Source organism: Thermobia domestica, chromosome 8 (genome assembly GCF_964235325.1).
Source record: "Thermobia domestica chromosome 8, izTheDome1.hap1.1, whole genome shotgun sequence".
In the NCBI taxonomy this organism is placed as follows: Eukaryota; Metazoa; Arthropoda; class Insecta; order Zygentoma; family Lepismatidae; genus Thermobia; species Thermobia domestica.
In genome coordinates, this window is record NC_137461.1 from 271,301,863 (window position 1) to 271,328,685 (window position 26,823).

General features: G+C 34.5%; 1 protein-coding gene across 8 annotated transcripts in view; it reads left to right on the forward strand.

The window, feature by feature from the left end:
* The window catches only part of LOC145693628 (myotubularin-related protein 9), a 148,552-nt gene that overhangs the window by 79,552 nt on the left and 42,177 nt on the right, over positions 1–26,823 (forward strand). For all 8 annotated transcript variants that reach the window (XM_081769801.1, XM_081769806.1, XM_081769809.1 and 5 more), the window contains exons 6-7: positions 6,142–6,291; positions 22,215–22,326. In XM_081769801.1, coding sequence (XP_081625927.1) covers positions 6,142–6,291; positions 22,215–22,326 — 262 coding nt within the window. The remainder of the gene's footprint in view (positions 1–6,141; positions 6,292–22,214; positions 22,327–26,823) is intronic.

The window sequence follows — 26,823 nt, forward strand, 5'->3', positions numbered from 1 at the left end:
TCATTAAATGTAGTTTGGATACAGTCATTCTGTTTATATTATTTTCCAATATGCATGCTTTTGTCTAGGAGCGCATTATACTATATACATTCTCAGATGTGAATGCGATTCTACATTTAGTTTCTCATAGTCTTTATAATATGCATTGATTTTTTTTTTTTTTTAACTCAAAACTTAATATAAAAGAATTTAATGCATGTTGTAAGTTGGAGTGCCTTATATACAGGCAAACACGTTTAACTTCCTTATTTCTATGAAGGAAATATGAGACCATAGGTATTAAAACTCCTGATTCTTATCTTTTTTAAGTAGTGATGGGTAGTTCCGGAATGATTTGTTCCAAAAGATTGAATCCTTCATCGAATGAAAAGATAGAATCTCTGAAAAGAATCAGATTGACTTAAGCGGAATCAAAAGACGGATTCAGCGTAGGTAACAGATATATAGTGGTTTCGGTTAATGGAACCAAACAACAGACAAGTGGACTACAACAGTAACTAGTAGTTTGGTTGGCGACAAAAGGCGGAATGTGTCATGCCATGCAAAAGAACGAAAAAGAAAAAGAAGAATAAATTTAAATGGATACATTATTATTATAGATGTAGTATTTACATTGATATATGTTTGATATATTCGTCAATAATATGAAGTTAAAAAGACCAATTAAATATGTTTAAAAATACTTTAATGGTCTTGTTTTATGGTTAACAAACTCAGTGAATGAATTTTGAGTAAACTGTAGTCGTTTTATAATGGTGCCGTAAACCCGGAAAATTGGAATTGTACCGAATCGTTTAGTAAGTGCATTCCATGATACTTTAGCTAACATAATTTTTCTGTAACAAAAATTAATATGAATTCTGAGGAGGAATTCATGAAGTATGCAGACATTTTCCAGACTCAGTTACAAAATGTATTTCATGTGTACCAAAGTAAGTTAATGAATCTATTCGACCAATGGGAGGAAAGACTTTGCTCCAGAATAGACCAAAGTTGTCAGCGTTTGGATCACAGTTTTAACGAAGTCCTATCTGATAAGCTTTCAGACGATTCTTGCGATAGTTTGAAGGTAACATTCAAGTCTAGCAAAACAGTAAACAGCACCGATTATTCAAGGAACAGACTCCAAAATGTTGATGTTTTTGTTAGCGAATCGATTATTAGCAAAGAGGATGGAAATTTAACCGAAGCTGTGGAGAAACCAGTCCCATTACAAAGAAAGACAACTAAATCATGTGGTATTCATGACCATCAGAGTGATCAGTTTGAATTAAACAGTTTATAAATTTTGAAAAATGCAGGTGATACGGAAGCGGGCACGCATGACACAAATAGTGATTTTGTCTATGATACCATTATCTCAAGTACAAAAATAAATTGTATGTACGCAATGTCTGACGAAAGTGATTCAAAATATGTGTCATGTTCTAGTCGTATCACAAACTGCCAAGAGAATGATTCAGAAATGTCCCTTAATGGTAAAGTAACTACACGAAACACTGTGACTGAAGGGAATTTCGTAGCGAGCAGTAGAACTAAACTTTCATCCAAATGGAATAAAGCAGAAGAGGAGGAAGAATTGATTTCTGAAGAGTTGAAAATTGTTTATGCCAATCTTGTTAATGGTACTGACTATCCAACATTTAGTGGTCTTTCTGGCATCAAAGTGAAGTATAGTAACCATAGATTTGATTGTGTATCTGTTAATGAGGTTAATTTTCACACAATGAAAAAATTGTAGACGCCGTAACCAGAGGATTAGGTTACGCCAGTTTAGTAAGTTTGAAACTATGATTAATGTTCGTGTTTTTGTTCATTTTAACCCTCGCAAGGAAGTATCTTTAAAGAAAATACAGAAACATTGTAAATCCTACATTGCGAAAAGGAACAGTAGCACAAAAGAACCATGTAATGTTATTGTAAATAGTGTCATTGGCAAGACAATCAGCTATGATCACAGACGAACGGATCATGATCGAATATTTCCTTTACATATTGTACGAAGTACTGATGTGTCCCGAGGGAAAAACAAATGCAACCTTATTATCAACAGTTCACTTGAATGTGGGATCATTCATTGACATCCCACCCATTATGAACTTAACCGATAGAAGACTGACATCAATCAGGTGTCAAAGTGTGCTATGATGATTTTAGCTTCCATTTTGTTTGTTAGGTTAGGCTACTGTACATCATATTTTCCTAGGTTATTTCATATGATTTGATAAAAATATCCATTATGAAGATAAACATTTTATTAAATACAATTTAATTCAATCAAACGAAAATGTTTCATCGGATGTTGATTTTGTCGTATTCTCATTATGGTTAATTTCTTTCGATGTTTACGACACTATTTTGATCATTTCAATTTAAATATTACTTTAAATTTTAATCGTAGAAATGAATTGAAAATTAAATACTGATTAATTCTTCATTTACTGATGGATGTGAAGATAGTTAATATGCCATATTTTGCTTTTGTTGTTATTAATCTCTTTAAATATTTATGAAAATATCTTAGTTACTCAAATTTAAATGTTCTTATCTTGATTCCTTTGTGTTCTTGTTTCATTATTGTAATCTATTTTTACATCAGTTATCATTTTCAGGAAAGGAACTTTCTAATTCTGTGATTTTACTTTAGCGTCCACATATGTACTTTAAATTTGTTTCTTAGCCAACATTTTATTTTTTGGCTCATTATTTGTAACGAATAAGTACTGAATTACCTTGTTCTGTGACCGCTTGCTAACAATTATATATATTTACATATGTCATCTTACTTGCTCGAACCCTTCTGCCGACATAACTCCATTGGTTACGTTATATGAAAATATTATGGCATATATTTGCTACATGTTAATATTCCATGAAGTATAGAATTAATAATAATAATAATAATAATAATAATAATAATAATAATAATAATAATAATAATAATAATAATAATAATAATAATTGATATTGAAATAAATAATATAACATTAATAAATGAAAAATATGAATAATGAAAGAAAATAATATAATCAATAAATAAAGTATATTTGTTTATTGAACATTCGGAATATAGCTTAAGCATATATTGTACATAAATGCGTTCATATACTTATTCCATTCAAAATAATTGTATAATGAATAACTGCAATGTTTCATTGTTTAACCGAACATATATAAGGTGAAATAAATGTTAGAGCAAGACTGTAACTAACTTAAAGCTATATAGGCTATTCAAAAACTTATGTATGGTACAGGATTCTTTATATAAATTGTGTCAAGAATAACAATTTATATAATTCCCTTAGTTCGGAAGCCATTATACAACGGTAACTAGTAGTTTGGTTGGCAACAAAAGGCGGAATGTGTCATGCCATGTGAAAGAACGAAAAAGAAAAAGAAGAATAATTTTAAATGGATACATTATTATTATAGATGTAGTATTTACATTGATGTATGTTTGATATATTCGTCAATAATATGAAGTTAAAAAGGCCAATTAAATATGTTTAAAAATACTTAAATGGTCTTGTTTTATGGTTAACAAACTCAGTGAATGAATTTTGAGTAAACTGTAGTCGTTTTAGGACCCAGTCGATGGATTGATCTGGATGGAATCAGATAAAAGCAGTGCTTCAGAACAGGGACAATGCACGACAGAAAAACAAATAATGAACCTACTTCGCTTATCTAGAAACTCTTTCGTTTTTGTGTCCCTCTGTATATAACAAGCAAGAACTAGAAATGAAGAAAAATGGAGCCTTCTTCACATGTCTCGAAAGACAGCAGTTTCTCCTTGTACGCTTCTACCCTCCGAACCAAGTATAGCTTTGCAGTAACTTCTCGGTTGAGAAAACGTGGCTTGACTAGTTTGACTAAAAGGACGACTCATTCCATTCATTGGAAGCAATGGATTCGATTCAGAGAAAGGATCGAATCAAATGGTAAAAATCAAAGAAGTCGGAATCACAACTTATGGGAACCAAAAGATTCGATTCGGAGGTGGAACGAATCTTTATTTAGAATGGGCTAAAAGGAACCAATTCTAGAGAAAGAACCACACAGCCCATCATTAGTTCAAAGTATAATACAAAGTGGTAACAATGAGCTTTCTTGTGGCCAAATGGTACGCTCTTCGGTGGAAGTGTATATGTTTCGGATGTGGATGAAATCATATGTGTACATCTCATATAGCTTCAGTGGAAAGGAATGTTTAATTTCATATAAACAAAGAAAACTAACTTTGGTGGTCATACAAAATATGTAATTTACTTAACTGTTTATTGATGGAACAATACCTCCTGCAATAGTGGTACACTAGAAATTTATTTTAATAAAACACTTTTATACCTAATGCATTATAAAATTCTTTTACCATTATTAATATTCATTATATTCTATGCATTCACGTACTTTTCATAATTAAAAGAATGTGAGAAGCAGTTTTTAAATTTTTAATACTGAGCTTTCACTGTGAACTTTGACTGTGACTGTGAACTTTCAATTATATGGTACATTTCTTTCCAAATTTTATTTAAAAATGAGCATAAGAGAGCTTCTATCATTCGATTCAATCGGAATTTGTGTGTCTATGTATTTCATGTGAATATTGTTACTATTAGACTTCCAAACTATGTTATGTGTAAGTTTCGGAAGTCTTATAGAACACCTGTGTATGTCCGTCTGTCAACAGATATCAGAGTAGTGTCTGAAGAATAGGTTCCATCTCCTCCGTTAACTGTTTGTTCAAACTGAAAGTGGTAGAAATCAACCGCTTGTGGTTTCACGTCGATCGCCATAGAACAAAAATGGTAATAGATAGCGCCAAGCTTTTTTTTTTTTTTTTTTTTCTCACTCGATTGAAGGTCTCAAGAGAAAGTATCATCATCATCCGCAATACTCTACCTAAACCCGAAGTGTTTGAAATGTACTATTAGTTCCGGTTTCAATATTGATTTCCATAGAGCAAAAGCTGTAAGATACTTTGAGAAGCTTTTTTCTTCTTCAGTCGATTCAACGTTCCAAGGATAAATTTGATCTCCTCAGCTAACACTCTATTCAAACTATAAATGCCATGAATCAACCATTTCCGATTTCAGCGTTGAACGTCATAGAACAAAATAGATAGCGATAACTTGTTTTTTGCAATCCACTCAGCGTGTCCAGATAACGTATCGTTACCACCTACAACGATCTATCAAAACCGAAAGTTGTTAAAATTTATTATTATTTTGTTTTTCGATATTGATATTCATAGAGCAAAAACAATCGAAAAGTTTTTTTTATTATTTTTTTTAATTTTTTTTTTTTATCAATCGATTCAACATCCCAAGAATAAGTTCCATCTCGTCCGTTTAAGCCTTTATTCATCCGTTTCCTGTTTCAGCGTTGATTGCCATAGAAATAAAACAGTAATAGATAGCGAGTAGTATTTTTTTCAGTCGATTCAACGTCTCAAGAAATCATGTCATAATCAACCACAGTACACTTATCGAAATCGGAAGTGCCCGAAATTAATTAGTAGTTCCAGTTGCAATACTTATTTCCATAGAGCAAAATCAACAAGAGATATTTAAAAGTTTTTTTCTTGACACAGAATATGTTTTGTGTTGCGGCACGCATAATGGATGAAACGGAAATAAATACCAATAAGCAGTTCTTTTTATACAGATTCAGTGCCACAAGAATATGTTTCACCTTGATTTTACTCTTCTATTGCAACCAGAAGTGATAAACATGAATTAGGACTTGTGGTTTCAATAATTATCACCGTAGAACAAAAATAGTAAGAGATAGTGAATAATGACTTTCTGATATGGATTCAGCGTCAAAGGAACACGTTCTATCTTTGATCTTATTCCTCTGTTGGAGCCCGTAGTTATAGATGTACTTCTCCAAGTTTGGAAGTTATCGTAGTTTTACACAGTGAAACGAACCTCACTTCTTCTTCTTCTTCTTCTTGTTTGTTATTATTATTATTATTATTATTATTAGTAGTAGTAGTAGTAGTAGTAGTAGAAGAAGAAAATACAATCAGCATTAATTCGTTTTTAAATTAAATCCCGTGCAAAAATGTTATGTTAATGTAGTGGGGCTATTGTCTTGTTGTGTATTCGTTGCTAATAATAATTTTACACTTCGTAGAGTGTGCTAATGCGAAGCAGCCAACCACTTACTGGACCAAATTCTAAACGATGTAAGGAAGATGAACGTTTAATTAACTCTGTGCTGGGACCAGGAAAGCGTGGCTATATTATTGACACTCGGACGCAGACTTTAGCACAAACTGCAAAGGTAAGAAGCACTACACGTATAATTGATACTGGTAAACCATTTAATTTTCAGTTTGAACGTTCAGAGGAATATATTTGATAGATTAATTTATCTTTTTTTTTTTTTTTTTTTTTTTTTTTTTTTTTTTTTTTTTTGTTTGTTTGTTTGTTTGTTTGACTTTAGGAGGGGTGGAAATAAAAATACCATCTAGGAACAGTATTTTTTATTCACAATCTAATATCAGCAATTGAACGTGTTGAGTTTCTTAATGATAGACTTCCTTTTATAAGTATTAAGGGTTAATAGTGCAATATTATTGTCCTAAATGTTCTGTCTGAATTTTTCTAAGTCCCTTAAAATTGTGAACTTGTCAATTACGCACACAAAGTAATAGGAGAGAAAGTCATGAGAAGAAAATAGTGGTGAAATTTTGCCAACACACCTTGTTGTTTGCTGTTTGAAATATTCAGGTGCTGTTCCATTAGTGAATGCAATGTTATTTTCAGAGCAAACTAGTACTTGGCAAATCCAGAAAACTTTGTTCAATTAAGGAAAATCCACGCTTTTTAACCCAAATTGTAAAACAAGGAGGATTTTAAGGAGTTTCCTCGTTATCAATACAACTGAAAGTGGTTTTACAGTGTATTTCAATACCAATATTAATAATAATAGTATGAACTACGTTCTAGTTGTGGTAAAGGAGGTATCAGGGCTGATAGTGATAGAACTCCGGATTTATTTTCAGGTTTACGAAAATCTTATGGATCGACGTAAGAAGTGATTTGCATTAAGGAGGAATCACATCGGGAGATATATATATATATATATATATATATATATATATATATATATATATATATAGAAAATTTTTTACGCCTGTACGACTTCTTATTTTGTATATATTAGAAAGTTGTCAATCACCCCAATGTAATACATATAGTATAAACTGTACGGCAAGAAAAATTGAAAAGCTACAATAAATAAATAAAATCACTCACAAGGAGACTTACGGAAGTGTCACTCACCGATTTGAATGAAACTTTGCACACTTGTAGAACATCGAAAAATAATCGAAACATACTTTTTTGTTTCGGCAATAGTGAAGATTTAGGGGTGGAAACCACCCTTTGAACGTTAGGGGTGGTCTCCAAGCATAAACAGAAAACAATCATTTAATATAGAAGAAATCACACTGCCAGAGCGGGGTTAGGACAGCTGATTCAGAATATAATGTCAAAATTACAAAATTCAAAATGGCGGATCGAATATAATGATTACAATTACAAAATGTCTTCTGGTTTGAAATTCTCTGCAGTTAGCCAAGAATAATTACAGTTGGCAGAGATTACCGTTAGAAGGTTGCAGACCAATTTGAAATCCCTTTCTGTACTTATTTTAATGTGTTGCTTGATTAAAGTGAGTCTCTGCACTTCTCATGTTTACAGGGGCACAAACAGTAGAAAGTGTGGCACAGGCAATAAATCTATAACTCACAAGTACACCGTACAGCCTTTAATTTCTGAAAATGGTTGTGTTGTCACCGTTGTTAATTATTTTGCAGGAAAGAATGGAACATTTGACCCTATAGTCTAAAACACTCTTTTTTAATCTGAAAATGTTCTTGTGAAAGCATCAAATTCGGGAAAATTAACATCACATCTTGTGAGAGTAGAGTATAGTTTCAAGAGGTTTTTCTCCCAATATCTAATGTAAAGTCCATTTAGTTATTAGATCGTGGAGTAGTCACAATTCATCAACTTTTCAACCTATTTTACGAACAAAAGAGTGCCTCAAAATAGAAACCATTCTGCACTAACAACTGCTAGGATTCTGCGTCTTGATATGTTCGTCTTTAGACCCTGGAAAAACTTCATGAGACATTTTACTGATATTGTCCTCTACAACTATAACATAAATTTGCATCTCCACAATAATATAATTTAGATCCAAATCACTGATTCATTATCGGTTTTCTTCCCCCAGATTTGCAAATCTTATAAGATATGCGTGATACAAAAACAGTTATTTGAAAGAACATTGTGCTGCATTTTGCGATTTGTGACAGTTATTGCTGTAATAAGGTGAGCTTGGTGTAAACAATGTTTATGCATCACACACTTTTTTAAGAAATATCGTTACTCTGAAGCATTTCCTCAATAAATTCATAATTATAACAACAGAGGATATGTGAAGTTCTGACATAGTGAGAGGCGAGGTGACTCACTATACATAAGCACCCTGAATAGGAAGAAGTGCAGAGATTCACTTTAATCAAGCATTCCGTTAAAATAAAAGGGTTTCGAATCAATAGAAAGGGGTTTCAAATCGATCTGCAACCTTCTCGTAACTTTAATTGTTCTTGGCTAACTGCAGAGAATTTCAAACCAGAAGACATTTTATAATTGTAATCACTATGTTGTATCCGCCATTTTGAATTTTGTAATTTTGACGTCATATTCTGAACCAGCTGTCCTAAAACCTCCCTGGCAGTATGGTTTCTTCTATATTAAATTATTGTTTTCTGTCTACGCTTGGAGACCACCCCTAACATTCAAAGAGTGGTTTCTACCCTTAAATCTTCACATTGCCGAAACAAAAAAAAATTGGTGCCGAGTATGTGTCGATTTTTCGATGTTCTACAAGTGTGCAAAGTTTCATTCAGATCGGTGAGTGACACTTCCGTAAGTCTCCTTGTCAATGGGATTCGAACCAGGTTCAAAAGTATTGAATCCCCGCAAAAAGAAACAATTAAGCATGCATGGCTGTTGAAACAACTACGAAGCTTTCCTCCAGTTGTATGGATATATAATGTACATCTTAACAACTTCTTTAATGAGTTCTGTGGTCGAAAAGCGTACTTATCTACAACCAACTTTTCTGGATTTACCAAGTTACTATTTATTCTAAAAGTATCATTACATTAAGTAACAAAAGAGAAGATGAGTATTTCAGACAGCTGTGAGCTGTGTTCGGAAATCTCGTTAATTCTTTCTATGACTTCTATTACGTCGAATGCGATGTTGCCAAAATCGACAATTTTAAGGGACTTAGAAAAATGCGGGAGAGCAATTATATTTTGGAGAAATGTACATGTCCCAACAGAAGATAAAAATAACGATATAAAGAACAGTTTTTTACGAAGAAGTAAAACATGTATTTGACGAACTCCCGCGATACTATATGAAAATTGTATTAGAGAATTTCAATGTAAGGTAAGACGAGAGGATATTTGCGAACCAATTATAGAAACGAAAGTCGGAATAAAGAAAGTAATGATAATGGCGTGCGACTCATGAATTTTGCAACATCTAAAGACCTTATCGTAAAAGATACAAAATTCCCACATCGTGACATCCATAAATAAACCTGGATCTGACCAGATGGAAAACATACCGAGTGTATCTAAAGTCCGAGACCATAGGCCAACTTCGTTATCAGTTAAGATACGAAAAAATGGAAAGAGAGAAAGGTTGTTAGAAATAGGTGTTTTATTCAATCTAAAATAGTGGAATTTGTCCAGTCGCCACAGCTGTGTCAGTTTCATACTCGTAAGGCGCCTTATGTTAAATGAAGAAGCAATGCTTCCAGTTCAACAGACTGTTCGAACGGAACGTTGGTATGATACGGGAAACGTGTGTGAGGGAACCTAAAACATCTTGAATCGGTTTTCCAACTGTGATTAGGGCCCAAGGGAACAGTCTGCTGAATTGACAACTTCTTCTGTTTGCCTTTTATTTAACATAGGGCGCCTTACCAAGATAAAGCCCAAACGGCTGGGGAAATTCCACTATTTTAAATTGAAAACCACCTATTTCCAACAACTTTTCCCTTCCATTTTCTCGTATCTTTACTTATAACGGAATTAGCGTATAGCACAGGACTTTTGATACATCCTGTATAATCAAATTGATCACATTTAGTAGATAGAAGAAGACAGCATATAGCATAATGTAATTGATATTCGATCGTTTAAAGAAGATGACTGTGATACTTACCACTACCTGGTAGCAACAGTTATAAGAGAGAGATTATCATTGATGTTTAGTTGAATGAGTGAGGAAACGAGATACAAAATGTTCATATGGACCTATGGCGAAAAGTGCATAGTTTCAGAGCTAGGGCTGTCCAAAATCGCGAAAAAGCTAAATTTCAATAGGCCCTGTTTCGAGTTCCAGAAACTGTGAATGATGGCTTTTATCAGCGTAAAGGAAGCTACGCATACACAATCCAAAAGTGCATATTTCATCAATTGTCAATAAGTGTAGAGGGTATTCCCTACAGGGTGTAATTCTCAGATATGTTTTCAATAGTGTTTTCAGATATACCCTGATTTCAAGAAGGGCCCAAAGTAAGCAGGAGGTAAAACTTGACAACAGTGGACACCCAGTGCTTCGGAGGGAAGTCGGAATTGTTAGGAACCGGCAGCTCCATGTTTCTTTGTGTTCGGAATAACGTGTGATGATATGTATTTCGTCACGGTATATTTCACGATTTCTTCACTTATAAGCGTGAAGGAAAACATCACACCATGCGTTTCCCCGAGTACGAGAAACTATGCTGCTGACAATCCTTAACACTTCCGACATCGCGCCAAAGGATTCCGTGTTCATTGCTATCAAGGCTTATCGTTTGCCTACTTTGGACCAATCATAAAGTCATAGCATATCTCAGAATTCGGTTGATGGTATGTCTGGGAATTTCACCCTGCAGGGAATAAGGTGTACACCCATTAAACATTAATGAAATATGCAATTTCGGATTGCGTACGCGTGACTTCCTTTTTGCTGATAAGGACCACCATCCACAGTCTCTCGCATTCAAAGTAGGGCCTCTTGAAATTTGGCTTTTTCGCGATTTTGGACATCCCTAGCTCTGAAACTATGCACTTTTCGCCATACGTCCATATGAACTTTTTCTCTTATTTTGATATGAGGAATCACCTCTTAAAGTTTGTTGGTATATATATACAGAATGTCTCAAAAGTTCCCTGACGTAGCGTAACTGTTAATATCAGAGTTACAACAAAATATAAGAGAGGAAACCGTCTCCAAATGTGATGTTTTCAATCTAAAGTGAAAGAATTCTTTTAAATCAGACTAGCCGTTTGGGCTGTATTCTCTTTATGCGCCCAATGATAAATTAAAATGCAACGTTGCCATTTACATGGACCCACAACAAAAATGAATGAAGTTACTGTCTTTTACGCTAACGTGTCGATGGCCAGCCCCCATTTCCAACATATCCCCCCATTCAACATACTCTTACAAAATTTATCACCTCCCTCCCCGTCCTCTCCCCCAACCCCAGGTAAATGGCAGCGTTACATTTTCATTTAAATGAAATCTTTCAGTTTTACGTCCCACGATTATGTCGGCTAGGCAAAAGGAGACGGCGATAATAAGAAATGAATGAAATGATGGAATGAAGAAAGTGGGGGGAAACGGGAGAACCCCGAGGAAACCCACGTACACGGTGTTCGTCCACCATGAAGTTCACTTGACGCGAGCTGGGATCGAACCAAGGACCCCATGCACCAGAGGTGAACGCTCTACCACTGAGCCACCGCGACCCCATATTTTCATTTAACATTGGGCGCATAAAGAGTGTACAGCCAAACGGCTCGTTCAATTTTAAAAAAATCCTTCACTTTAGATTGAAAACATTACATTTGGAGACGGTTTCCCCTCTTACATTTTCTTGTAACTCTGATAATAACAGTTATTCTGTCAGGAGACTTTTGAGGCACCCTGTATATATGTGTGTACGTAAAAGGAAGTCTGATTGTAACGTTTGTTGAGTACGTAATGTGGAGGTCGTAGGGTATTTCAACGAATATAGTAGTGTGTAGATCTCAATCTGTAAGGACGACACCAGCGAATTCCTGTTGTTCAATTAAGTAATTTTCTGGTGGCTGTATAATGGGATTCCGAGAGGTTGCATAGTAGTTCCACACAGTTGTGGCTCGCGTGAGTGATGGCATGTAACTGGTCAGAGGGCATGGAAGTGCCTCGACAGAAGGATCGTTCGAGCTGCCGTAACAGTAGGGTTTCTACAGATCTAGAAAGTCAGGAAAATAACTTTTTGTCATGGAAAGTCAGGGAATCTTATAAGTAGTCAGGAAAATTTACCAAATATGTGTCTTACGAATAAAGAAAATAAAATTAGGGTACAGCAATTTGCTAGTAGCTTTAAAATCCTTATTTAAACAATAACATTTCTAAAAATTTTAAATAACATATTAAATTTTGTTAATTTCCTAAGTAGTTTGTTGTATTGAAGTTGTTAATTTGTATCTGACATTCGATTGTAATTCCGTGTAATCGATATATGTGGCGTACGCATATTGTTATAGCCCACGGAACAAAAGAAACTAAAATAATCGTATTTATAAACATTTGTATGTAGGTTTATTCAAGTAGTCTAAAAATTAGTGAGCCTTTGACTAACAATAAATAAATAAATACTAAACTACACGCCTATTCGCTACAGTTCATGGTGATCTGAGGCCGATCAAATGGCACACGTTCAACTAGATGATGTGTGGTCAGCGCATCAACTTGCAGAGGTCGTTATTTGTGGTTTTCTGGTCTGAACATGTTACCTCTTGTTTCAAGTAACTTCTCGAATTCCTCTTGATTCTGGGACATCACCGAAAAATTTTAGTGATCCCTCCCGGAATAGAACCAGGAACCATGCACGCAGTGGCGCGCGTTAACAACTCGCGTAAGCATGACTTCCATAATAATTTTATTTTTAAACTAGAAACATTGGCCTTGATTTTTTAAATGTTTTCTACTCGCAACCGCCGATGGTAAATTTTGATATACGTGCAAATGAGAAAGAGCTAATGAGAAAAATAAATAAAAATATACAGGTGCAAATCCATACTCATGTAAGATATTTCCGATACAAGTAGAATTTGCAAACGGTACTTAACATCTGAAGTAACAAGAACTATTAAATTTCTAAATTCTCTTCTGAGAGCTTTCCACTGAATGAGGCATGCACTATTAATTTGTCAACACTGCACTCGTCTAAACTGTACGAAACACGCTGAGATATGCTACTGTTGCGAAATTGACGTAAATTTCGACTTACGCGAAGGGCCCTGGAACGATGTGTTTGCGTAAGTGGAGGACCATCTGTAGCAAATTTACTGAAATCTTATATAAGTTTAAATATAGAGTTTCTCGGAAGTAACTTTTTGCACCTACTTTTTTATGATATAATATTTTAAAAGCGTCATAATATGCAACTCATAAATAGAGCATATTAAGCAGAATCCATTTTCGATGTCACTGTATTAAGACATCCTCCCTTTTTGTCTACCCCACTGTCGAAAGGCTTTTCAGCTTTAAAAGTTATTTACATCTCGCACGTGTTTCGTATGTAAGCAACGTATCCTCCCCATCTTAGATGACTGGACTTCACTTTTTACAATATGGTTGCTGACTCGGATATCTTTGGAATCCTTTGTTATTTATCCTTTGTAATTCACCTTTTTGTTCCTTCTTTTTCCGTTCGAAAGTTCTCGTCGGTTTTTAAGTAATACGAACTTTATCCCACTTTTAGCCGCTGGTCCTGGATTTTATCTCCGAAAATTCAGTGAGTACAATAAAGTCTCAGTTTGCCTCTATTTTTATTTATTTATATTTTTGATTTTTATCAAATTCTGGGTGTTAATACTATTAATTGTTCGTTTTTGTATTGGTGCTTTTATATTATTCTCTTTAACAATCTATTTATTTGTTTATTTCTATAGTAACAATTAGAACTTGATATAACTTCTGACAAAACTTCAACGGTGAAATGCTTTTTCTTATTGTAGCCTATAATGAAAGTGTAATCAAGTAGCCGACAGTGTGAATGTAAAGTATGGTGCGAATATTTAGAAGAATATTATTTGCTATCAATAAGCCTAGAAGTTTGTTCAAATATTTGTATTTCTCTATCTGGAAATGTAAGCATGCAAGATTATTGTAATTTTTGTTACCTGATTGGAGTAGATGTGTATTTATTTAATCTGGATTCTAGTATTTTAAAGATTTAAGTCGATGCCCTTTAGGGAATAATGTAACGTTGGGGAGTTACACATTGGAATGAATAATTTGTCTCTGAATTTCTCTTCAACGTATGAGAACCCAAAATAACCACTACAGTAGTTATTCTCTTCCGGAGATAATCCTTGTCCCAAGTTTTACAGCATCCACCTGAAACTTGAAAATTCACATTCTGATATAATCACTGTGTTGTGCCTTTTTGGCAATTCAGCGTCTGCAAATCATTCCATCCAGTGGCGACAACTTGTGTTTAACAAGGAGGCAACACTTGTTATAATCTTAATTGCCACCCAGCCTTTATATCATCCGAAATGGGTGGAGGTGTCGCGTCTCCGTTTAAATGCCCAGCTATTCTTCTCAAAGTTAATCATGAAAAATTGTGAAGTTATTTTTGTGTATCTTTCAACTATGCTCTACATCTTCTTTCGTCTATAACTTCCGATTGAGTCTGCGTGTTGTCTAAAACTACCAAACGAGTCTACATGTATTTTGTGTAACTACCGAACAAAAGTACACGTGTTCTTTGTTGTATGACTATGAACGAATCTAGATATTTTTTTGTCTATAATTACCGAACGAGTCTGTTTGTTCCTTTTTTTAACTACCGAACGAGGTTCATGGGGTTCGTCGTTCGATTCCAGCTCTCTCCAAGTATGCTTTGCGGTGTTCGAACACCGTGTGTGGGGGTTTTCCTGGATTCTTTCGTTTCTTATCACTTTCTTCATTCCACCATTTCATTCATTATTATTCACCATCTTCCGTAGCCTCGGCGCAAAATCGTGGGTTGTTAAACTAAAAAAAGTACCGAACGAATCTACGTGTTACTTTGTTTATAACCCGAACAGTCTACATGGTCTTTCATCTAAGCTTTCGAACGAGTCTGGATGCTCTTCCGTCTATGACTACCGAACAAGTTTACATGTTAACAAAAAAATTGGCTACTTACCAATGACTCCTCCGTTAAAAAATTTAAAGATTTTGACGTTTCGAAACTCTCAGCTGGTTCTTTCCTCAGTGGCAAGGTAAAAAGGATTAAAACGGAAAGGAGATAAAAGGAGTAAAACCAGGAATACCTACCACTATATAAAAGTAAGTACAAAAAAGATCCTGAGTTGAACAGAGCAGAGTGAAAAAAAGAATGAACTGAATAAAAAGAACGCGGTGTCTATGTTAGGACACTATTGTCAGATCCAAAGTATGCATCAAAGGTAGGTACCCAAGTTCGATCAATGTTGCCAGTATCAAGGTTCAATGCAGGTTTGTATTTATGAATAAAGAACGATTTTTTTTTTTTTTTTTTTTTTTTTTTTTAATTTTGCTGAACCTACTGTATTACCTTAACCTGTTTTATATTATGTGAATGTTATTTTAGATGAAGCGCTAAACCCGACATGCCTTCTTCTTGTGACTTTTTTGATTGTCTAACATATTCCTTCACACGCGTGTTAATAATACGTTTAGTTTGGCCAATGTATGAGGAATCACATTCGCAATGGACGCGGTAAATACCTGCCTTATTTAATGGATCGACAAAATAGCTTTTAAATCTAGTGATATGTTTTTGTAAACTTTTGGGGGGAATACTTGAAGTAGATATGTTATGCTTTGCAAGAATACGTGGACTTTTTGTTGAAAGTTGTGGAAAATAAGGAATTCCAATCCAAGTTTTTGCTCCTTTGGAAGTTACCGTTTTGGGGACTTGTAGCGATCTACGTGTTTGATTAAACCATTTTTGAAAAATACACAGCTTATAACCGCTTTCTTGTCCTAGTTTATATAAAAACTGTATTTCTTCATTGAGATCTTTTTGACGGTTACAAATTAATAATGCTGTACGAAAGAAGTTCTTCCAAATATTGGCCTTGTACATTGGCGGATGAGCTGACTGTTGATGTATGTAAGTAGTTCCTGCATTGGGTTTTCGGTATATTTTTGTAATAAGTTTATTATGTAATCGAATAATCAATAGGTCTAGAAATGGAAGGCCGTTATCAGATTCACGTTCAAGGGTGAACTTCAGCTAGGATGCTGATTGTTGAATTGTTCAAATATTTGTGTAAGTGTATTTTCGTCACGAACAATTAGTAAAATATCATCAGCATAACGGTAATATCTAACGTATTTAAATGTGTCCTTCCGTAAAATAGACGTTTCAATCTTATTTAAAACAATATTTGACAATATTGGGGATAATGTGTTACCCATGGCTAAGCCATCATTCTGAGAAAAGTAATGATCTTCAAATTGGAATATACTAGTTGTTAAACAACCCTCAGGTAATTGTAATAAAAAATTAGTTTCATAGGTAGAAGCGCCATTTTGTAATAACCAGGATCGAATACTATTGATAGTAAGTTCCAGCGGTATGGACGAATACATATCAACAACGTCTATGGAGGCAAGTAAAATGGCATTGGTATTTACAAATGATGATAATTGTTGTTTTACGTCTAGACTGTTGTTTACAACATATTTAAAACCACTATTGTAACTGCTGAGTTTTTCATATAACCATTTTGATAGTAAATAAGCTGGATGATTGAAACCTGATATGATCGGGCGAAGGGGGATGTCAGGCTTGTGCACCTTCGAAACACCATAAATAATGGGAAGAATAGGTGCATGTATTTTTATCATATCTTTTTCAATGTCATTTAAAAGTGGTGAAGAATCAATTGTCGACTACAATCAAAAAAGTCACAAGAAGAAGGCATGTCGGGTTTAGCGCTTCATCTAAAACAACACTCACATAACATAAAACAGGTTAAGGTAATAGGTTCAGCAAAATTTTTAAAAAAATTTAAAAAATAAAGAATCGTTCTTTATTCATAAATACAAACCTGCATTGAACCTTGATACTGGCAACATTGATCGTACCTACCTTTGATGCATACTTTGGATCTGGCAATAGTGTCCTAACATAGACACCGCGTTCTTTTTATTCAGTTCATTCTTTTTTTCACTCTGCTCTGTTCAACTCAGGATCTTTTTTGTACTTACTTTTATATAGTGGTATGTATTCCTGGTTTCACTCCTTTTATCTCCTTTCCGTTTTAATCCTTTTTACTTGCCACTGAGGAAAGAACCAGCTGAGAGTTCCGAAACGTCAAAATCTTTAAATTTTTCAACGGAGTCGTCATTGGTAAGTAGCCAATTTTTTGATAATTTTGAATATCCCCCACGCGCCAATGTAATTATAAGTTTACGTGTTGTTTTGTCTTACAACATCTAAACGAATCTAAGTATCTTTTTTTTTTTCTTCTTATAAACATCTTAGCGAATCTAAATATTGTGTTTTTTCTCATAAAACTCTTAACGAATCTAAATGTTTTTTTTTTTCCTTATAAACCTCTTAACGAATCTAAATATTGTTTTAATTTCCCCTTATATCTAAAGTTCTTTTTTATTATCATGTAAAGATAAGAGAAAGAAAGAATATTAACATCTCAACTAATCTAAATATTGTTTTAATTTCCTCTTATAAACATCTCAACGAACCTAAATATTGTTTTAATTTCCCCTTATAAACATCTTAACGAATCTAAATATTGTTTTAATTTCCCCTTATAAACATCTCAACGAATCTAAATATTGTTTTAGTTTCCCCTTATAAACATCTTAAGGGGCCGCGGTGGCTCAGTGGTAGAGCGTTCACATCTGGTGCATGGCGTCCCGGGCTCAAATCCTGCTCCCTCCAAATGAACTTTGTGGTTGACGAACACTGTGTGTGTGGGTTTCCTCGGGGTTCTCCCGTTTCCTCCCACTTTCTTCATTCCACCATTTAATTCATTTCTCATAATCACCGTCTCCTTTAGCCTAGCCGGCATAACCGTCGGACGTAAAACTCTAAAATTTCATTTCATTTCATTTAAACATCTTAACGAATCAAAATATTGTTTTAATTTCCCCTTATAAACATCTTAACGAATCTAACATGTAAGTATTGTTTTTTTTCTTTATTAACATTTAACGAATGTAAATATTGTTTTTTTATTATTATTATTATTTCTTATAATAATCTTAACGAATCTAAATATTGTTTTCTTTTCCTTATAAACATCTTAACGAATCTAAATATAGTTTTATCTTGTAACTTCTGAACGAGTCTACATGTTCATTAGTCTTACTACTTCAAATGTTCATTAATCTTACAACTTCAAACGAATATATATATTATTTTCCCGTATAACTTCCAAATTAGTCTACATGTTGTATTGTTTTATAACTTCTAAATGAGTCTTCATATTTGTTTTGTCGGTAACTCCCAAACTGTCTACACGTTCTTTTGTGTACCAACTTCCGAACGAATCAACCAGTTTTAATTTAGCGTTCTTTCCGTAGATAGGACGCTTTTTATATTTTCCATTTCCTCGGTTAGTTCCAAAATTATTGACAAAAGAACATACTTGGTACACACATTTTTACTGGTGACTTCAATTATACATGCATTGATTGCTTTATGTTGTATGTGTGAAATTCCTTCAACAAGTAAACTTTTAACTATATTTACTTGAGAGAGTATCAGAAGAAATTCTAACAATCTGAACGGGAAGGATCGGGCACTTAAACTGATGAGCAGTTAAGTGAGTGTTTTTATTCAGTATTCTTAACCAAAAAATAAAAACTTGTTATTTCGTAAGATTCAGAATTCAAATATGTAAGCACTTTGAACATATAGTAAGATTTAGAATAGCGTGCAATTTTCACTTACAGATTTAACCATAATGAGTTGAGTTGATTTTGAGTTTAACGTCCCTTTCAGCAGCGAGGCGATGTGAGACGGAATTAACGTGGAATCCGAATCACATGAGCTCCCGCCGGGAGTCAAACCCGGCTCTCCTACGCCAAAAGCGCGTACGCTAACCGCTTAGCTACGAAGGAACTCAGATTTAACCGTATTATTTATTGATATATACATTGTTCGTTATAATTTATTGTCATATTTGTATAAAAATAATACCTAAACACTTCTTTACTTTCCTGTGGGAAAAATTGTACAATTACTTCAATATTGTTTGCACTTTCTCTGGGTTTATTACCAGCGATTCAATGTTATTTCATATGCTGTCTCGTAACACTTTCTGTGGGCAATCATTGAAGATTTGAGAAAGCAGGTCCAAGTTAAATAATACCAATTTTCTGTGTTCAGAGTTTATCACATTACTCCACTGGGAGTTGTCCTCAGGTTACCCGCAGCGAATTGAAATATGTTGATTAGCTAAAGTATAGCTTTATAATGCGTATTTGTGTATCTAATTATATTAATCGTAAAATCTTCGTGTTCTCAAATTGCGATGATGGTTTCAGTGCGAAATCTAATACACTGTTCGTATTAGTTTGGGTCCATCTATAATTGTCAAAAAATAACAAACTCAGATTAATAACGTGAGTTACAATTTCGGAAGTTCTTAAGATGTGCGTAGAACAAAGGTGCCGGAAATTTCAGTTCTCTTAAAGTACAATAGAGACACTAAATATAAGGACTGGATTTTTTAAAATTGCTTATGGGCATATGGAAATATATTTGAAGTTATGCATCATTTTAATATTCTTAACATCTTCAGTTGGCAGTTTCGTAATGTGTTAGACGTCCATTAAAAAGTATTTTCTTATCTTCCGAGTAAAGGGCATACACTTGCTTTTTTATTATTTATTTATTTAAGCATAATAGTAGTTTCATTCATGTGTGTTTTTCGACAGTTGTTGAAACAGTTAACTCAACGTATATCCTACGAATCACTCGAATCTCTTCATTAAACAACTTTTTCCTTCAAGTTCTGAAGCCTATTTCTCAAAACAACTCGTCTTGTATTTCTTTTTAAGTTGTAAAATATCGTGAAGCAGAAACTGTAGAATAATAGTAAAAGGCATTTCTAAATACTAATGCTGATACCTTTAATTTGCCATGAATTCATGATATATATATGCTACTGTAAAATGTTTGATATTTAAAAGCTGCATACTAGTGTTACAAGTTTTGAGAAATAAGTCCGTGCTCCAGACGAGTCTGCGCAAAAGGCTAAAGAAAAGTTGGATAAGATTCTTAACTCAAAGCCAAGAATCAACCAGAACATGAGAAAATCGTTACCGGATGAAAGTTCCGAACTTATTTAACCTTTGTACAAAGTTTGTCTATAATCATGTTAGTTGATGTCGAAAGATCATTTTTGGTTTATAAGCTTGTTTGAACAGACAATAGACAAAGTTTGACAGCAGAAAAGCTTGATTGTTTTATTTCTAGCTTTCCTTTCGGCAGCGAGACTATATGAGACGTAAACCTACAGCTTAACGTGGAATCCGAACACAAGCTCCTGCCGGGAATCGAACCCGGGTCTCCTACGTTAAAGGCGCGTACGCTAATCGCTTAGCCACGAGGAAGCTAACAGAATAGTTTGAAAAATTCCTAATAGTATACTGTGAGAATTCGTTCTACACACAATGAGAATCTGAAATGTATGAGTATAGTGTAAGAATAAACGATGAATCTGAAATGAATGAGCTGTTTGTTAAGCGCATATTTTATTTATATTGCTGTAGTTGCATGTATATTTTCAGATTTGTTGGTGTATGCTCATATGGTAACCGAACTTTTACAAAAACAGTCAACTCCCTTAGTGTTATCATAGTATGACAACACGGGAAAAACCTTTTTCTAAGCTTCCCATTAGTGCTTGTTTAAACCGGTTTTATGCAATTTGTATCTGGGTAAGTGTGCAACAAATGCATGTAATGTGAAATCGTCGTACAAAACTGTTGAACACCAGGTGTCATCGCCTGCTACGAGGCACTTTAGGAAGTTGTCTTGTATTGCAGTAGCCACCAAATCCTCACAGTACCCTTTCCTATAGACTTGTTGCTGTTCTGTCGAGAATGAGAGGCATTCTGCGAAAGAAGCGTACACGTCTTTCATTTTCAAGTTCTTTTTTTGCCTATTTACTTATTTATTCACTAAGTTTCATACAGCATAAGGCCAATTGGCTGATAAAAAAGATAACATCAGAAAGAAAAAACAAACAAAAAAGAGAATAAAAATAATTAACAAAACAAATGCAAAAAAGAAAGTTCACCTCTCAATATATAATATTCTTTTCAATTGAGTTTTGAAGTTTCGTTCAGAAATAAAAATGTTAAGATCTGTTGAAACAGTATTGCGCTAGTCTGTAAAACAAGGAGCGCTTGACAACTGATAACCTAGGTGTCTCGTAAGCTAGCAGATTAAGATAGCAAGTTCGCCGCGAAGGAACCCGAAAATTTTACCTAGATCTTTCTTTGTTTATCTGAAGCAGGTTGACAGTTACTGCGTGGTTATGTCTATCAGCTTTCACCAGTGAAAGAAATGTTCGTCATTCTTTGACGTTTAAGGAAGTTCTGACCTTTTTATCATCCTCAACATTTTCGCGTCCACATTTCGAACAGTTGTGCCATTGATACACTTTTCTTTCTTGATAATACTGCATCACCATAGAGTGTCCTCATCATATGCAATCGGTAAAAGATTTATCCAAATTGTAACAGAACTTTATGGTAGAATGTTGTTGTTCTGTTTTGATACGCGTGTTTCATACGTCGACTTCACACTACATGCATTTGAAGCAGGCTTATACAAACTACATCAAACCGGTTTAAACACACACTAATAGGGAGGTTAGACAAAAATCTTTCCAGTGTTGTAATACTACGGTAACATTTTTAATGTAGTTAGCTAGTTTTGTAAAAGTTCGGTTTCGTTATGAGCACACCTTGTAAATCTGGACCGTAGTTATTACTGCATTAAAGACAAGTAATTCTTTCAGTAAAGTCTTTGGAAAGTATAGGAATGATATTTAATAATAATCTACGTTATTTATATAAGAAAATGTGAAAATTTTTCTTTATATTTTTTAGTCTCGAGGTGGCGGATTCGAGATGGAAATCCATTATCCACAGTGGAGAAGGGTGCATAAGCCAATTGACCGTCATCACTTTTTGTTAGACTGTTTGACAAAGCTTGTAGAAGGTAAGTTCGATTAGAATTGAGACTAATAATTACAGACTGGATGTTTAGGAGCTATAAGCATGGGGAATGGGCAGTTATATTTTCAAAATAGACAATAAAGTAGGCACTGTAATCTATTTAGAAACTAGCCTTTGGCTAGCTTGGGTCTCTGCTGCCGGACCCCTGCGTTTGCACGGCCTACGGCCTCGCACCTTCTACTGAATTTCAAGTTTCCGTATTTCAACTATCTAAAAGATAAGATTTTGTATCTTTCCATTAGATTCCTTAAAAACTAAAAATATTCAGTTTTGTCAATTTTACTGTGGGTTAGTCCTATAAGGCTACAATCATGCCAAATTTCATCATTATAATTCTGCTGGAAGTGCCTAAATATTTTGGAATGTAGATGTCCTATATAAGTATCATGGGAAAGATTTTTCATTTCCCCATAAGACCACTCTAAAGCGGATTTTTTAAAGTGATTTTGTTAAATAATCTTATAAAAAGCGTACAAGCATACCGAATTTCAAGTTTGTATTCCAATTCCAAGTACCTAAACGATGAGATGATAGGTCCAGAAAAAAAAAATAATAATAACATGGAGAATTTATTCATCTCCCTTTTACACCCCCTAGAAAAAGTTGTCAATTGGTAAATTGTCTTTGATAATCGAATATATTTAAAGCATATATGAAGGGTAAGGGGGAAAAAACAAGGAATGTTCATGTATGTGCTTTTCCGGGTGCTTTGTCCTATCTGTTGGTGCTATTTGAGTGTATATGCCATGCATGCGTAGATGTAGAAATGTCCGTGTAAAAAGGGGCGAAAGATTTCATAACCCTATTCTTTTTACGCGGTTTTCAATATTAAAACGCTGTTTTCTCGAAATTGCAGTTTTGTGACATTCCTTCTTTTTTCCCCTTACCCTTCATATGAACCTGTAGATTAATATCGTGTGGTACTTTTTTTTCTTTCTCTCTCTCTCTGAGCAATTTTCATAGCATGGACACCTATTTAAGGAGGGGGGAAGGCTCGTGAAGAAAATTACCGTAAGTTTTATTAATTTATTTATATTTTTTTCGAACTGCCTGCTATACGTGATGCATGGAAAATTTGTCAGAATATCCATGAAATCAATGGGCGGCCTTGGTCTAAATTCTTATTAGCTGCAATAATTCTTTCACATTCCCCGCGGTGACATTCTTTCCATTTATCGGGGTGAAACTTGAACTTAACCTGAACATAATTGTGTAATTCTGAAATTTCTTTAAACTAATAACGTATATTGAAGTAAGAGAGGTCTGCTTATTTATCCCAGTGAAGTTCTGATTTTCAAGAGAATCTAAAGAACATTTAATTATTAATATTGACAGTATACTGTAGCGGTGAATTGACAGTATACCAATTCAGAACAATGTATCCTTATATAAAATGACTTGTTCTTTTAGAATACATAATTATTTTTTCAATAAAACAACAAATGTGACTGTAATAGTCGAAAAACATGTTTTTATTAGGGTAGTCTTATATTTTTGAGCGCTTCAGTAGAGCAAAATAGGCAAAATAAATGTCAAAGTTGAAGTAAAAGCCCTCCAAGCGAACTTTAGTCGGTTCATTTTTATCATCATATCTTGAACATTAAGAAATGCATTTTTCCTAACACCCGGTCTCTACTAATAATTATCTTACTAATATACAAATTCGTGTTATTATTCAGCTCAAAATCTCTTGTCGTCGCGAATTCTGTCGAGGAATTTGAAGCTTAAAATATATAAAAGAATAATCGTTGTGTGGTTGCGAAGCATGGTCGCTTACTTTGAGGGAAGAACATAGATTGAAAGTATTTGAGAACAAGATCCTGAGGTGAATATTCGGACCCAAGAGGAACGGGAATGGGGAATAGCGGAAACTTCACAACGAGGAACTACATAATTTATACGGTTTACCCAACATTGTTAGGGTCATCAAGTCTAGGAGTTTTAGGTGGGCATGTCATGTAGCTAGGATGGAAGAAAGTAGAAACGCTTTCAAAGTCTTGACTAGAAGACCAATCGGAAAACGACCATTAGGAAGACCTAGGCGCAGATGGGAGGGCAATATTATGGATCTTGCAGAAATAGAAATACAAAGTAGAAACTGGATCCAGTTGACTAAGGATAGAAGTCACTGGAGAACTTTTGTGAACGCGGCATTGAAACTCTGGGTTCCATAGTCCATAGAGTTAGTTAGTTTTACTAATATACATATCAGGAGTATGAATGATGGCAAGTATCCGAGAAATATCCCATCAAATAATAGGTTGCAGTTTTGACTGAAAACAGAACAAAAACGGAAATCACCTGCGGATGGTAATAGATAATAGTAATAGACAGAACATTGACGTTAGAGAAACTAATTTTATTATGAATACATTCACTGATTTTTCTTTTTCTGTAGTAGTAATCTGAAACATACTACAATATGATATAATTATTATCTTTCAATGAATATGAGTACACATGATGTTCAGGTCATTGTTCACAGGTTAATAATGTCAAGAAACTAACAGAAAGTGACTCCTTATGTCGTGACCCTAATATACAAGAAAGATAAAGATCTTAGAAGTGTGATAATTTCTTAAAAGTTCTAGGATTAGTCTGTAAGTTGACAGAAGGTATCATTGTTGTTGAAAGAACTACTGGTAGGTGACAGTATCAGGAAGGATCGTTAAACAACAAAGCAGCGTCAGTGGACACCTCATTGCCGATATGCATCGCGTTAAAAGCGGCAATCTGTGATGCGCTTTTTAAGTAGTGGATGTGTTAATCCAATTGAACTTCATCGCAAGATGAAAGTGCAGTACGGTGCATCTTGTGTATGCCAAGTTTACGAGTTGAGGTAGAAAGTTCAAAAGTGACGTAACTTTTAAACCGATTCAGGCACGAACGAAGGGTGATGACGAACGAAGACAGCGCCACTATGCAAGAGTTTGCTGTTATGTGCTACTGAAGAAAGACTTTACATTAACTTGACGCAAACAAATTAATTTAAGGAAAATAAGAGTATTAAAGTGAAGGAAATTACTATCATTTTGGATTTTAATGTTGATTTAGCACACACTGGACAGAGGATAGGTGCCACTATAAGGGTCTGGTTCGTATTATAAAGTTAATCTTCTAAATAACTCAACGCGTTTTATCACTTTCTTAATTGGCTTTTAATATTTGACCATGATAAGTATATATAATTAACTTTTCTGCACATATAATAAAATATATATAGATCTTCATACACACTTATCTATTCGTTAAGATGTCTACGTACATGTACAATTATTTATATCGTTGCTATAGTAACAACAACTCATATTTTTGTTGCCGATTACAAAATAATAATCTCAAAATCTCTATATGTCTTTCTTTTTCATTATACATTGTATTGCTCACATAATTCGCCTCTGATCCCTTTCTGTAAACAGGCACAGATTGCCAATGATACATACAACGTTATCGTTGTAGATGTCGCACAGTGGTTCAATTGCCACATCTAGCTGGACAAAATTCATAACCAAAGAAAACACAGCTGAGCACGTACAAAACCATGCACAGAGCGACAAGAAGCGGTAAGCAGTCACATATCCTCACTGGAAGAACTATTGTTGTGCTCAGTAGTATGATCAGCTGAAATGTATGTTTGACAAACGGGAGGATCTTGTAACAATAAACGTATTTCTTCGGGAAGATGTTCACTGTGTTTGAGTGTGAATTTGCTAAGACTTGTTATGCAGGGATCCGACGCGACGTGATTAACAACATGTGCATTAAATCTTCTATGTTGTTGTGACGAGAACTCTTCCTGGCACTTCCCGTCGCGGAACCTTCGACAATCTTTATTCTGAGCTTCTTGTGCCTCTTCTGAAAGCTGTCCAATAGGAACCAGCGCAGATTCGACGATGTCCTTACCATGTATCAATAATATATGCCCAGATGCCGGTATGTAATACCAGTTATACAAATCCACATATAATCGTGCAGTTTGTAGAGAATACACACCAAATGCGTCACAGTTAATTGCATAATCACTAGCAATGGTACGTAAGAGAACTGCAAATCGTTTAATCAACTCTTCATTGATGATAGTAATGGACACTGATAATGATGGATTCAAGAAAAACTTGCGGGTAGTATTACCTCATTGCTTGTTCCGTAGCCTGGTTTCTGAAGTATTTTCTTTCGTTGATCAACATTTGGTTGATCCCTCTTTCTCACTTGCCAGGTTTTGATGTTCAATCTATATGCAATGTGCAACAGACACTCAAAGCATCTTATCCAGGAGTGCAGACTTGACAACCCGAATTAAAATGTTGTGTCAGGTGGTAGTGCTGTAGTTTTGTCTAGATCGGTGTCACACCTATATTAAATGATCCTGGTCGTCGTAATGCCCCTGCATTCCATACGTTTGCAGGAAACTCCACTGTACTGTCGAGCAACCTACCATATTTGGTTACAAAGTTATTCATTGCACGATGACATTTTTGCC